The following is a 15,449-nucleotide window of genomic DNA, read 5'->3' on the forward strand; positions in this document are numbered from 1 at the left end:
GATCGTTTTTTTGCCCCGTCCACCCCCACATCCGCTATCATTTTTATCAGCCAAACAAAAGTATCTAGTAACTTATATTAACTGTCTATCTCTCCCACTTTTCCTCCCGCCCATTTTCTGTTAAATTATTACCCGATTTTGATTTCTCGGTTTTTTTTGAAACTCTCTGGCAAAAATTAAAATGAATAACTTTCCCCCCTAGATCTACCGAATCAAAGACAGTGTCATTGGATCCCTTCCCGAATTGTCTCAAGTTCAGATTGAAAGGAACGATTAGGGAGAATGAGACACGACATTTACACCGGTGTGGAACAACACACTCCTCCTCCCTTTCCAAAAGTCTTCTCTCATTTTGTTTCAAAATTTCGAGTCAAAGTTAAAAAAAGAGGAAGAAACAGGACATGCTCCCACGAGTGATTCCATCAATTCTTTCTGTCGTTTTCTTCTTCTCCTTCTTGTTTTTTGTCGCTGCTCTCGTTATGCAGTTTGTGTGAGTTTTTGTGGCATAGGAAAACAAAACTAGGCCATTACGGTTTAGGAAAAAATTCCAGAAAGTTTCAGTGGAAATTCAAAAGTATGGGTTCAACTTTCTTCAAAAATAGGTTTCTTAAAAATATAAATTTTTGAAAACTAGGGCAAAAATGTTGATTTTAGGTTTTCTAGGCCTCGAATTGAAACATGCGGAAAATTCTCTTTGAGATTTGGATATAATCACATAATTCGAAAATCTACATTTCCCTCCGTGGCTAACTTGCCGGACTAGGAATTATAATTTTCAAAAAATTAGGCCACGAAATAAAATTCAAGGTTTTTAGGTCAGAAGGCGTTGAAAAAAGAACAATTATAAAAATGTGAGAATTTGAGAAAATCACAAAATCGAAATTGATTCTTCTGTGATAATCAAAATTACGAAAATTTCCAAAATTTTCAGACGAATCGATTCTCCAGACCTAGAAAATGAGGCAGTTTTCAATTCAGCCCCATACGATGTTTTCGTCTATTCCGCGTTTCATTTTAATCAATCAAAAAGTCTGGGCGAATCGTCGATCGTTATTCTGATGACTGCCGATTTTGAAGTTTTGGATACAATAAAAAAGTTGGATTTATTGGTGATAAATGCTACGAATCGAGGCATGGCGACGGCGGAATTAGAGAGGTTTGCGAAGGAGGTGGCCTAGGATTTTCTAGAGCAACTTGGACTCAATTTATCTCGGTTCCACGAGAAGATAGCAAGAAGGAATTGAGATAAATAAGGTCAACGTTGACGGTTAGGAGGTCCTACCCACAACAACTACAATACTCCAATTGGAAGTAAAAATACTTAGGATGGTGTAGAAATATTTTAAAAACTAGGCCACCAGACAATTTATTTTTTTCAGGGTCACAATTCACGATGCTTGCAAATGGATAGCAATGACAGCGACAGCAGAAGTTGTGAAAAATCCATCACTTCTTTTTGTGTCTCTCGGAGGAAACCATGCACCAGTGAGTTTAAAAATGCGGTCTGTTGATATAAATAGGAGAAACTGAGAAATCAGAAATTCGAAATTCGAAAATTCAAAGTTTAAGAAATTCGGAAACTCGGAAATTTAGGAAATCAGAATACAAAAATTAGGATATTCAGAAAATCAGAAAGTCAACGGAAACTTCGAAAATTGGTGATTCATAATCTCAGACTCTGGGAAATTCAAAAATTCAGAAGCTCAAAACTTGAAATTTGGATTATTCGATATAAAGTTTTGGTATTCCAAATTTCGGGGCCAAAAAATTTATAGAAGTTTTAGTCAATGAATTTTATTAAACCTAAAATAAACTATCCGTATTAAAAAGTCCTGTCAACGTTGACCCCATTTATCTCGTTTTATGTAAAAGCTATCAAAAGTGATTATCTGATAAAAGAGTTTTGATATTATGATAAACATTTTGTTTGTTGACGAGATTTTGATGTCTTTGACAGGGACTGAGATAAATTTAATCAAAGAAGCCTTGAAGGGCGTTCTGTTATTTTGAACACTGTATCAAAATACTGTAGCTTCGAAATACTGAACAACTCCAAAAATATCTAATTCTCCTAATCTCTAACTTTTTCAGATTCCATTCGAAGTGGTTTCCACCGAGCCTAAGCCTGTCGTAATGTGTATTTCTCCTCTATTCGCTGCCGAAAACTGGCAAAATCTTCTCGTCGCTCTTCACGTCTACAAACGATTCGGTGCTCATATGCATCTCTATATTCGAAGTGTCGTTTCGCCGATGCTTGAAATTTTGAGAGTTTATGAACAGGAGGGTTATGTGACACTGAAACCATGGAATAGAATTAATTTGTTGAATCGAGATGAGCGAGATTTCAATCCGAATTTAAATGTGGAGTTTAGAAGTCAGGCGGCCGCTCAGACGGATTGCTTGTTGAGATATAAGGTTGGTTTTGTGTCGGTTTAGCTTGGTTTCTGTAGGAGATATCAAAAAGTGATCAACTGATAAAACTTTTATGATAATACAATCAATATTTTATCAATTCCGGTTACTGTTTTTCCAAGAAGTTTTTTCTCATTGTTAAATTTCCAGGAAGCCTCCGAATTTATTGCCTTTCTCGACCTGGACGACTTGATTCTTCCCAGAATGGCAAACTCTTATCTGAACGAATTTCGATTTCTGGCAGCCGAGAATCCAACTGTTGCCTATTTCACATACACCAAGCAGAATACGAGGACAAGAGCATGTACAGTAAAATCCAGACAGGCTACAAAAATCTAATTTTTTTGAAGATAAGAGAGCCAATGTGTTTTCGGTGGAGCACGTTTTGAGGAGTGTTCAATTCGAACAAACGACTGAAACTGGAAAAATGGTAGCGATTCCTTCAAAAGTGAACAACACATGGATACATTGGACACATAAAACTGTTAAGAAATTGGAAGTGGACCCAGAATTTAATTCAATCACTCATTTCAAACATATGGATATGGTAAGTTAAAAAAATTAATTGGAGACGGTCTAGGATTTCCTATCACTGCCTCTGAAATTTTGAAGTTTTCAACGTTGAGCTCAATAATTTCGGTTCTTATGAGAGATATTAAAAAAAGTGTCGACTGATAAACATATATAGCGATTTAATGAAAATAATTTATTAGTTGAAAATGGTTTCATATCCTTCCCAAAAACCGAGATAAATCGTCTTAAATTTGAAAAGTAATCAAATTAGTTCTAAAATCCAATTCCAGTGACTTCAAAACCGAATTTTTGTGTATAGCTTAATCGCGAAATCGGACGAATCCAATATTGCAAAAAGATCGGATATGCCGCAAATGCGTACAAAATTTTACGCAGTTCTCGAAACATCATTTTATTGGATTTTTGATCCGCAAACGGATTCTTGATCTGTTTGTTTACATTCCTAAATTCAGAAAACTGAAAATATGAAATTTTCTTGTCCATTCTGAATTATTCAGCTTTCAATTTGAATATTGCGGAGTTCTAAAATTAAAAAAAAACCATCTGCAAATGTCTGAAGCTTCCAGCTTGACGGAATGGGCGTGGACCATGAGAGAGTGCCTCAATATAATCCAACTACGGGTGGTGGAGATGCTGAAAAACCATTGATTTCGAATAAAAATTTACAAATGATCGAGAAGGATTTCAATAGGTAAAACTTTTTTCCAAAGTTTCAGATTTCTTCCAGATTTTTTTCAGGTCATGACCTAATTGAATTCAGCCTACTATAAAAATATCAGACATTGACTTTTGGGAGTTCTAAAAAAGTATTCCAGAAATGTTAAATTTACCTGAGAAATCAAGAGTACATATAAAACAACGGCTACAAAACGACGCAACTTATTTTTTGGCATTTTCGTCTCTTTTTGGTTACAAACGGCATATCTCACAAGAATAAATTTCGGCAAGAAAGTTGTCAATTACAAAAATGAAGCTCTAATTTTGTTTAGTATCTTTTTTTAGGACTTCAAATTTGACTATTTTTCACAGAAAATACTATAGATGTATAAAGTTGTTCAAATTTTCAGAATGAGCTGGAAATCTTCGATCCGTCGACATCTCCGAAGTCTTCCGATCAATATGACATATGGCAAATTGATCAGTGCTTGCTTTAAGGAATCGTATTACACATTTCATGCAGCCAATGAAAATCATGGAATGTTATGTCCAGGACCAGAAAGATGTGATGTCAGTTTCTGATACTATTTCTGATTCCGAGATTCTGGAATTTTTAGCTCTCCTCATACACTGCCCGCTGCTGGAACAGCGTCGGCGAGTACCATTCAACGCGTGACGGGAAACTCATCAATATTCATTTTGCCGAAAACTCAGACTTTGCATTACTAGACGGGTGTCAAGTGTAGATACTAATAAAACTTTATTCCTAAGTCTTCAATATGATCAGTCTTGGCATTCCATGATACAATAAAAGCGATGAATCATGAAGACGTGTCGTATAGGATTTTCCATTTTTCGATTCTGATGGAATGGCAGGAATTAGCCAGTAAAGGGATGCATCTCCAGGGACGAATGGTTGAGGTTCTGGGATTTCTGTATAGATGTAGGCAGCAAGATTTCCAGTCTGCACCACTTGAGTTTCACTCGTTCTGGTAGTTGGGGAATGGACGGTCTGCAAAGCTTTTCAGAAGTTTCCTGAAGTTTTTGTCCCGATGTCACCTCGAACAATTCATCATTCTGTTTCTTCCCATCATCGCTGTAAACATAGGCGCCCATCGGTCCTGGAAATTAAATATCAAATAAAGTTCCATGATCGTGGCCCAAAATTGCTCACCTTCCCTGATAAACTGCACATTTTTGAACGAGGACGGCACTAATCTCACTAGACTCGTCACATCCAACTGGGCATTTTTAGGAGCCTTCTTAGCGAACGCCCGTTTTTTGATCCTCTGGAAATGGTGCTCCTGGAGAAAAAACCAGCCGTGCGAGGTGAGGTAGCCCTGGAAAATTTGGACACTCGTTTGGATTTTAAGAATGGAATGAAGCTCAAAACCCTGTAGTCAGTGGACCCCTCGACTGTTAACTTTGATTTAGTTTATCTTGCTTGCTGTGAGAGATGTCAAAAAGTTGTCAACTGACAAAATATTCATCATAATATCAAACATATTTTGTCAGTTTATTACTATTTGATATATTTTACAGGAAGCTAGATAAATAGAGTCAAAGGAGATCCAGGTTTTAAAATTCTGTAGTTCTGAAATTCGGAAACTTTCTAATTCCTAGAGAGGAGTTTTTAAATTTCGATCAATTTGAAAACTACGGAGTTTGTAAAACAGACATTGTTCGAAAACTTTGCATTCACAGAATTTTTTGAAACTTTGTAGTTTTTCAGCTATTTGCCGTTTTCTGAAAGGCAACTGTTTTTTTAAAGAAGTGTCTATACGTTCAAAAACCTATCTTGAGGGGCTTATATTAACGAAATTTCGAGAAAATTTTTTTTTTCATGTACCCCCTAATAGTAAGAAATACTAAACCGAATACTCACTTGTTGGTACTTTTTAACCGCCGAAAAGGTCTTACCAATTTCGGAAATTCCTGCTGTTCGGGAATATACCAAACACTGTCCGATTTGAGTCCTTCATCAACAGCTACATTTGACAATGGGACCACAGCATGTACAATTTGAATTCCAAGTGGGGTATCAATCAAATGAACAGCTTCGATTTCAACAAAAGTACGATCTCGGATGACATGTTTTTCAAATGGAGCAGTATAAACAAGGGCGATGAATAAGGACCCAAGTATGAAAGTTAGCATCAACATTTTATTCATTTTTGAGAGCGATGAATGCAAACTGAGCAATGGAGAAAAAGAAAAAAAGAAGATTCTAAAAAACCCATAAAAATTTTTCGGAGCAACTGCTGCTGCTCATCGGATCGGAGCATCAGTAAATCATTCATGTAATGTGCTCGAATGGCGAAAGGAGACTCCTGGAGGCACATAAGTTGACACATCGGCTATCGTGGAATGGGATTTTGGACGAACGAATCGGAGAATTGCATTACGATATGGAACGATGAAATAGAATGAGATGAATGGATCGATGAGCGCTGGGAAACACGTCATCACGTTTAGAAGGTGTTCTGGAAGATTCTAAATGTGATTGGTACCAAAAATTCTAGATACAAATCCAAGGATTTCGAAGTTGACTATTTTCCGCTAAAAAAAAAATCAAGTTCTGCTATCTTTTGATCCAGCACTGGAAATTTCAGATTCTCAAAGTTTTTCAGCTCTGGAAATGTCCCGAAGTCATTTTTTAACCAAAACATCGAAGTTCAAACTCCTGAAGAAAAACTACTCAATTTTTTTGGATTTTTGGATTTTCCTGGATTATTCAAAATTAGATTTTTTTTGGAAGCTGCGAACCCCTCGATTATTTTTCGAATTCTTTCTCACCTGTTATTAAAAATTCCTCTGCTGTAAATTGTGTGATCAAATACATCGTAATGATGGGAAAATACGAGATCAAGGGGAGCAAAGCTTGGCAAGCCAAACCCTGGAAATGGATTGTTCTAGAACGCCGTGGGAAACTTCCATCTGGCAGTTTTTCATACTTTCATCAGAATCCTCGTGTGCCTTTTTGTATTATTCGACAATTTTGAATGCGCTTTTGTGAGGTCCAAAATTTTTCTAATTATAAAAACCGATACGAGGGGAACTCCATAAGCACCAACAGCGATTGCAGCAGTTACAAATAAGAATCGAAATGAAGTGGTGTCTGAGAATCCAGAAAATGGAATATAAATTGATAAATTATGGGATGGGTGTTCTTGAATTGACTGGATACGCACTTTTTCGAAATCCCAAGGAGCAGTGAACGGGATTATCTGCAAAAAAGAAAACCGTATTTCCTGTAATAGAAGCCCACCCCAACAGTCAACTTTGAGCTCAATTATCTGGATTCCTGTGAAAGATATCTGAAACTTGTCAACTAATGAATAATTCATCATAACATTACCAATGTTTTATCAGTTGACAAATTATTGATATTTTTCACAGAAACCGAGATAATTGAGCTCTAAGTTGACAATTCGGGTGACATTCTATTAAAATGCAAAATATGATTCAGTTTTCAATTTTTCAAAAGATCCTTTGTACAAATTTTCAGGAATTTGCAATTAAAACAAAATTTATTTTTGATACCTACCGTAGCTATAATCGGAGGAATATGACTAGAGACAATTAATAAAAGTAACGCATTTTTGCTCATTCTCCAATTCTTTATCAGCGAATATCGAAAAACCACCGTGGCTGAGATGGACATGGCGACACTTGAACTGATGCCCTGGAATGAATTTGTTTCATCAATATCGAGAATTTCGAGAATTAGATAGAGGATCTTTCTTTGACAGGCTTTACAGGTTTGAATTCCAAAAAAATAGGTCTGATTAGCGCTAGCGAGGAAAACACGACATTCCTAAATCAGTTATATCATATATCATTTTGTAGATCTCTTTAAGTTATTCATTTTACTTTTTAAATTCAAGCAGAAATTCCATGTTTAAACCGAGTTATTGCTCTACTAGAAGCCCCTTTTTCGAGCACTTTGAGCTCAACTATCTCGGCGCCTCCAATAGAATTAAAAAAGTAGTCAACTGATAAAGTATTTATCACAGAATCACCAATATTCTATCAGACAATAAATTCTTGATATCTCTTGCAGGAGCCGAAATAAATTAGCTCAGAGCGGGCCTATATTAGAGCATTATGGCTACTCTGCGATTTCAAATTTCAAAGCTTCCTCGTTTCAATTTTTATTTTTTCTTCCGCTAAACACATACCACAAATATATGATATGTTGAAAAGCACACATCCGGTCCGAACTTCCTACAAAACCCCGATGCCAGAACCGCCATCGTCGTCGAGTTGGGTAACGCCCTGAAGAGAAATATAAAGAAAAGAGGGGTCAAATAAAAAGATACCGGTATTGTATAAAATAAGCGGCCAGAATGTTTGCTATCTGACACCAAGTCGTATTGTATAGAAACATCTTCAGGTCTTTCAGATTGTGTGGTGATTTGGTGATGATTAGAAAAATGAGAAATAGTTGGAAAATGAGACCAAAGAGGACATAGAAATTGAAGTAGCCGTTGATGAGTGGCACGAAACGGTTGGAGTCAGTGCTTAGAAATAGGTTCATTTTTTTTTTGGAAAATGGGGATTTGAACAATCTGCAAACATAATTTTGAAAATTGAAGGAGAGAAATATTATAAAACCTGTAATAGAATGGCTCAAACTATCAACTTCGAGCTAATTTTTCTCAGCTGCTTTTCAAGACGTCAAAAATTGACTAACTGTCAAAATGTTTGGGATGTTGTGATAAACAATTTATCAGTTTGCAATTTTTTATATCTTGAAAGAAATCTAGATATATTCGCTGAAATTTAAAAGTTAGGGACCCTTTTATAACAGGTTTTACGGTATATTGATGAAAAAGTATAAAAAAGTGAAATCAGAGATTTTCTAAAAACCGAAAATTAAGAATCTGGTAGTAAATCAAAAATTCGAGATTTGCTAATTTAGAACATTAGCAGTACATAATAAAAAAGTTACAAAAGCTATAAAAACCGGAGTTTTTTCAATTTATTGCAAAATTGACTATTGTCTGAAAACTCCTGCATTCTGAAAATCCCTGAAAATTCTAAAAAATATGGAAACTCAGAAATTCGGAAGAATCGGAAATTAAGTTACCGAAAAGCGCGCTACTAGATTTTTAGAATCTCACTATCAGAATCTCAGAATTCTAAAAAGCGAGTATTTGGAAAAATATGAGGTTATTAGAGCTCGTGACCGTCAACTGACTCCCCCCAGGCCACCTAATTAGTTGTGATGTCTGCATAATTGATGATAAAATTGTGGTGGAAGGAAACAAAAAGTTAGAAAATATCAGGTGCTCTTTTTTAATTTTTTGTGCTTTTGGAGTCTCTCAAATTCAGAAATCCCATTAAAACAAAAAACTTTACAAGTGCAAAAAATGCCAAAAAAAATCCAAATTTCACGCATAACCAAAACATTTGGAATTAATAAAAATTGGTCAGAGTTCAAAATCCAAATTTTCAGACTTTCTGAAAAAAGGAACTTTTCAGAAAACCTTTAAGTATATCCAATATCCGTTTCATGTGAAACGCACGTAGTCCATTACGAATAAAAAGCGTTGATCTGTGAAAAATTGGATTTCGAAGAATTTCAAAAAGAAAGAGGATATTAATTTGTCTCGTTTTGTTCCTATGAGTACTTTGATGTCTGCATTTATTGAAAAATAAGAGATCTTCTAGTTTTTGGTTCCTTCATAATTTTGGTGATCTCTAAACAACAGGCTGAAAAACAATGTGACGTAAACCAGAGATTCTCCGGGGACCATAGAAATTGTCTTGGCAGAAAGTTGTGGATCATAGGGATCAGGTTTTTACATAGTTATAGAAATGACATATCTTTGGGAAACTTGCGAAATTCGAAGCTTTCAAATATTCCTTTCCGGGCAGGGCTGTACACGAAATCTTAATTCCGGAAAGTTCGAAAACTTCAAAAGTTTTCTAAATGAAAGTTTGACCAGAATAAAAATTTTAAGGTATTAAGCTGGAAACTTTTTCTGTCATTCTTACAATTATCGGTTTTTTGACTCCGAATATTCTAAAAATCAAAAACATCGGACTGTTCGGAAAATCCGATTTCACGAAAATTATGAAAACGTTTGTTTCACAAATTCAATGATTTTGGAGTATCTTTATTTTTAGAACTTGCGTAAAATCTGATATTCACACTTTATGGTAATCTGTAAATCTGGAAACATCTGAAAATGGTTCTGAAATTTTGAAATTCGCAAATTCCTGGATTATGAACCTTAAATTTTTTAAAGAAATGTCTTCAAAAATTTTCCAGACTAGTTGTTATTTCAAAGTTTAAAAAATCCAATTTAAATTTTAAAAAATCAATTTATGCTTTAAAATTTCAATTTGAGGTTCAAAACATAGCAAAAACCAAAATTATGATAAAATGAATGATTGGGGGTGATGAAAAATAATACTTGTGTTTCAACAAAATAAAATTTTGTTGGCCTAGGAAAAACCTAGGCCATCTAAAAAATATAAATAATTAGTAGAGTACTTTTGTTGAGTTTTTGGGGAGAGATGTGATAAAAAATATGACTCGTATAGGGAGAAAATTAATAAAATTAGCAAAAAAAGGATCACCAGGAAAATAAAAAGAGATTCTGGAGTGAGTAGATTCCTAAGAATTTTGGGGGATTTTTTTCGGGAGGGAGTGGCTAAGCTTGAAAAAAAAATAGAATAAAAAGTTTAGAATGCAGTAGATGACCTGAGAATTAACCTGGATATTTAGAAAAATTCGATAAAATATGGAAAATGTTTCACATCTCCACATCGACCATTTCCTCGGATTGAGGTTGGATTACTGTAGTTGGGACAAGTTGTGGGAGTTGAATAGTTGGACTATTCAAAAGAGATGATTGGAGGAGGGATGCCAAGTATAAAGACATCAAAGGATTTGGTTGAAGATTCAGAAGAGCTGTTTGCATGTCTGGGAGAAAGGATGGACTGGTTTGTGGTAGAACTGGAAGCGTTGGAGACAGAAGAAGAGGTGAGGCACCGAGTTGAGGAGGAGTTGGAAGAGAATGAAGCTCTTCTTCGGGATCTGTTTGGATGCCACTGTCCGATGAGGACTCACTTCGACATGGGGAGAGTGGAGAGGCTGAAAAATATTCAGTTTGATACGTTTCTCATATTCTTATACATACCTTTCTCATAAGTCGGCATCACATTATAAATCATATCCACATGACCGCAAGGCCCGCTAGAATGTGCCAGTGCTCCCTGAACGTCTTCAAATTTGGCTCCACACCGGCAGACGCATGGTGAGGTGTTATGCACATGAGTGATATGATTGGTGAGCACTGAAACTCGCTCATCTTCAAATGCGCAGAGCTGGCAGCGATAGAAGACTGTGCGTTTTTCTGGGATACTGCAGTCAGGGGAGCAGGAAGAGTCGACCGAGGTGTTGGTGGAATCGAAGACTTTGGAACGGCTGTATTTGGAGACGACGCGGATTCCATGGGTTTCTGAAAAGGCAGGAGGTTCTAATGAGATGGTCTTTATTTATTTGAATTGAGGGTTTTTCTCTAATTGAAGTCTCTCTCTCTCTCTCTCTCTCTCTCTCTCTCTCTCTCTCTCTCTCTCTCTCTCTCTTTCTTCTCTACCTTATCTGGGATATCTTTGACAGGAACCGACATAATTGAGCTCAAGGTACCCGAATAAAGAAGACCAAACTCACTAGCAACATGTCGAATTAAATCAGCCTTCCATTTGCTGGTTCTCGAACAATATCTACATTTGAATGGTCTCTCCGACGTATGAACTCTCTTATGACGGATCATTTCCGACACCCATTTTCCTTGGTATCCGCAAGTTGAGCATGTTCTCGTAGACACATCAGGGTCCAATTCCATCTTCTTCATTTCAATCTCATCATCCGGCCCCTCGATGGCCTCTTGTTCGCTCAAATATCGTTTCTCGAATGGTTGATCATCGGCTTTTCTAGCGACGAGAGCGTCTAAGGTGTTCGATGGATTCGCCACTTCTCCACGACGCCGTTTACGACGATGCTCCTTATCAGGAGAGGCGAGAGATGAGAGAAGTGTTGAGACGTCGAGAGCGGTGAGAAGAGATTCGCAATCCATGTTTTGTGTTAGGATTCTGCAAGTTAATCAAGTTAATCAGTGAGATTGATATGAGAGAGAGAGAGAGAGAGAGAGAGAGAAAAGGAGAAACTGATGCTCCTGGATCACTGGATCCCTGGATTCCTGATTCTAGAATCCCTAGCTTCAATAGAACAAGTGCAACCAAAAAAAGTAATCAACAAAAAAAAGAATTCCAAGGAACCAAGGAACCGTGAGAACAAGAAAAAATCTGAAATGATCAGAATTCCAGACTATGAAAAAAATGCACTTGTCTTCAGAAAAAATATTTTGCTCCGCCCATTTATGCCAAAAACGAAAGTGATAAGAAGATAGGAGCTTCTGATAAGAAAATAGAGGAAGATTGGGAGAAAAAGAAAATAAACAATTTAGAGTTGGTTAGCTTAAAATTAAAGTGAATTCAGGAATCTTGGAACCCGGGAAACCAGGAATCCGAAATATAGGGATCCAGTAATACAGGAATTCAAAAACGCAGAATTTGGAATCTAGTAAAATAGGAATTGGAATCTAGTAAAATAGGGATAAATTAACCACGAAGCTTCAGAAGTTGAGGACCTCAGAAGTCCATTAGAAGACTTTTGGACCCCAAAGATCTGTATCTGAGATGCTTACTAAGGTCCAAGGGTTCCGAGGAGTCTTCAAGAAGAATCTCAGATCATATGATCACAGAAATCAAGAATCCAGGACCCACAGGATCTATGATCCGAAGAATGATTGGGATTCCAAGAATCCCAAGAAGTCTTCATGAAGAATCTCAGACTCTTAAGGATCCTAGGCTCCCAGTAGACCATCTCACCCGAAAGTAAGACCAGCAGTAACTGAAGTAAAAGTTCTGGAAGAAAACCATTTTTCGAAAAAAAAGGGGCGGAGTCTAAACGGTCACCACCAGGAACAGGAAGGGGGATATATGGCAGCATCAAAAACTCTCCCGGTGTGGAGGATCGTTTGGTATGGTGCGGGAGGAGCGGCGGTACCTTTTCGCTCCTTCCACTGTATGTTGACACAAGTTTTGTTAGAAACCAGGAGAGAGAGAGAGAGGCCCTCCGCCCCTTGAACTGTTCACTTCCGGGGCTGACTTTGAAATGGGAGGATAGGTTTACTCTTCTACAAAATATCAGCAACACAAAACTCTGTTTGGACAAACACGCGGTCAGTTGTTGGTTGGTTGAGGGCTCCGAGAGCTCTGAGGAGCTACGATGACGTGGATTTTTGAATAGGAGAGACGCAGAGAAAGATCGGATGACCGGAGAAAAGTTTAGAAGTCGAAATCGTCCCCCCAAAATTGGTAGTTTGGGATGTTTTGTTGATTCACCTGTACTCCCTCGATTTTGGGATTTTTGGGAGGGGGTGGATTGGCTTGATAGGATGCTGGGACCTAGCATAAAGGGGCCAGGAGTTTACACTAACCAACGACTTCCTAGATTCCTGGATACTTGTATCCTTGGAGCCCTATATTCCAGAACCGCTGGGAACTGTATTTTTAATTTCTTAAATGTCTAGTTTCCTGAGTTCCTAGATTCCTAGATTCTTCATTTTCTGGATTCCTGTATTTCTGGTTTCCTGGTTGGTTGGATTCCTGGATTTCTGAGTTCCTGGATTCCTGGATTCCTATTTTCCGAGATTTCTGAATTCTTTGATTCCTGGATTCCGGCATTCTTAGATTCTTGGATTCTTGGACCCAGGACCCTTGATTTTGAATAATCCTGCCATGAAGACCGGGAATCCCAAGCTGTCCCTCCACATTTACTATTGTACAGATGACCACACTTTACAAGACACATACCAAACTCTAATTCCTACGGTGTCTGTCTCTATTTGAGTTTGACCCGCCATCACAAGACTACTGTGTCTTCGACCTCTCAAGACGGTCAAATGACTCTTCGAGAGGGTCAAATGGGATCATACGTATGTTTCCAGATGTGTAGGTACTGTGCCCAAGGACCAGGTACAATACCTCTACACGAAATCCAGGTACAGCAACCCTAGACACTCGCCTACCTGTTTCGGACATCATCGCGCAACCTCCAAGACTCTTAACCCACATTCCAGAGGAAAATGACATCCAGATAAGCAAGTACAGTACTCTTAGAAGAAGTGATAGTACAGTACAACTAGACGATGCGCAGGTACAGTACCCCCAGGCACTCATCAACCTAACTTGGACGATCAGCACGCAACCTCCAAAACTCTCAACCCAATTTCCAGGGAAGAATGACCTCGAAATTCAGAATCTCTTGACACCTTCTCAAAGACGCTCTTCTCCAATTTCTCATCTTCTTATTCTGATGATTTGTTTGCTCAAGAGACACACGCCAAAAGTTTGCGTAACCAGCCATTCGCGATGGTTTTTCTCAACTTCTTATTCTTCGAAAAAAAGAAGAAGAATCCAAATAGGAACACAACCTGGTACCAGAATGGACCGTCCGTCGGCCGGCGGCCGATCCATGGGGTCGCCAGTTCAAATAGAGGCAGCGGCGGCGGCGGTGAGAAAAAAAGTTAAGGAAGTAATAGGAGGAAGTGAGGAAGAAGAGTTCAAGAGTAACTTGATATATGAGTCAAGAATAGATTTTCGGAGAAATGTGTACTTTTTGATGGATCGGAGGGATTCTGGAGATCCAGGAATCCAGGAAACTAGAAATTGCAGGTTTTGTCTCAGACCTCAAGCTACAGTATTCAATAGATTCCAGTGTTCTAGAGAATTCAGTTAGAGTATTCTTTAGAGTCCAGATACAGTATTCTAATTAAAATACAGTTTTCCTACCTTATAACCTAATACAAAATAGCTATATACAAAATAGCTAATACAAAATATATACATAACCTAATACAAAATAGCTATAAACATAGCTACAGTAATTCATACTGGATTACTGATCCTACAGTGTCGCAGATACTGTAGTCCCCTAAAACAGTTAAACATTTTTTTATCCAAGGACCCAGAAATCCAGGAATCTAAGAATCCAAGAATCTGAAATTTCAGAAACCGAAGAATCCAGGAATCCGAGACTGCTGAATCTCAAATCTCAGAATATCAAGCTACAGCTTCCACAGAACCCAGCTACGGTATTCTACAGAATCCAGCTACAGTACCCTAAAGAGTCCAACTTCAGTATCCTACGAAATCTAGCTACAGTATCTTAAATCATCCTGCTACAGCATTCTAGACAATCCAGCTACAGTTTTCACAGATGAAAAATCCCAGAAGGAACTTTTTGTAGTAAACAAAGTTATGTGTACTCCAGAAACCGCTGAAACACTATAATCACAAAAAGTGCTTTTGCTCTTTCCGCCAGATAATACACGAGAAAGCGAAAGCGCCGAGTCAGCTCGGTTCCAGGAGGTACCAGTTTCCTTATCACTCACTCTTTTTTGGCTGGAGACGAGAAGAGGAACTTTTGGAAGGATGGAGAAGAAGACGAATATGAGGGAAAAGAAGGGCAAATGTGGAATGGCAACATTCGGAGAATTGTATCATATAGATAAATGGCTCAAATTTTCCAGATTTTCAGTCTAGAGACAGAAGTTTTTTTTAAATAATTGGCTCCGTTTCGTCTGTACTATAGTTGAAAAGAAGAAGATAGATAATTGAGCAGAAATCATCGCTTTTGCAAGTTGAAGGAGTACTGTGGTCGTTGGGTCCACTAACTTTGGCCTAATTTATCTTGTTTTCTGCGAGAGATATCAAAAAAATTGGGTCAAAGTTGAAGAACCACCTGCTACAGGGGTTACTGTATC

General features: G+C 37.6%; 4 protein-coding genes across 4 annotated transcripts; 1 reads left to right on the plus strand and 3 right to left on the minus strand.

The window, feature by feature from the left end:
- Positions 1-401: 401 nt before the first annotated feature.
- On the plus strand, positions 402-4,349 carry CBG21896 (the record flags this gene model as incomplete). The annotated part of the gene is made up of 9 exons (XM_002629816.1): positions 402-490; positions 932-1,156; positions 1,380-1,485; positions 2,092-2,415; positions 2,563-2,716; positions 2,763-2,959; positions 3,513-3,637; positions 4,014-4,173; positions 4,221-4,349. The coding sequence occupies 9 exons, from the start codon at positions 402-404 to the stop codon at positions 4,347-4,349; spliced, it is 1,509 nt and encodes a 502-aa protein (XP_002629862.1).
- Positions 4,350-4,369: 20 nt separating this feature from the next.
- On the minus strand, positions 4,370-5,766 carry CBG21897 (the record flags this gene model as incomplete). Its single annotated transcript, XM_002629817.1, has 4 exons — positions 4,370-4,615; positions 4,663-4,724; positions 4,778-4,943; positions 5,524-5,766. The coding sequence occupies 4 exons, from the start codon at positions 5,764-5,766 to the stop codon at positions 4,370-4,372; spliced, it is 717 nt and encodes a 238-aa protein (XP_002629863.1).
- A 129-nt stretch (positions 5,767-5,895) lies between these two features.
- Positions 5,896-8,143, minus strand: Cbr-srd-53 (the record flags this gene model as incomplete). Its single annotated transcript, XM_002629818.2, has 6 exons — positions 5,896-6,086; positions 6,400-6,499; positions 6,558-6,830; positions 7,151-7,288; positions 7,785-7,881; positions 7,926-8,143. 6 exons carry the CDS (start codon positions 8,141-8,143, stop codon positions 5,896-5,898), a joined length of 1,017 nt encoding a protein of 338 aa, XP_002629864.2.
- A 2,227-nt stretch (positions 8,144-10,370) lies between these two features.
- Positions 10,371-11,696, minus strand: Cbr-ztf-2 (the record flags this gene model as incomplete). Its single annotated transcript, XM_002629819.1, has 3 exons — positions 10,371-10,711; positions 10,758-11,078; positions 11,291-11,696. The coding sequence occupies 3 exons, from the start codon at positions 11,694-11,696 to the stop codon at positions 10,371-10,373; spliced, it is 1,068 nt and encodes a 355-aa protein (XP_002629865.1).
- Between the last annotated feature and the right edge of the window lie 3,753 nt (positions 11,697-15,449).

Source organism: Caenorhabditis briggsae (assembly GCF_000004555.2).
Source record: "Caenorhabditis briggsae complete genome, chrI, whole genome shotgun sequence".
Lineage (NCBI taxonomy): Eukaryota > Metazoa > Nematoda > Chromadorea > Rhabditida > Rhabditidae > Caenorhabditis > Caenorhabditis briggsae.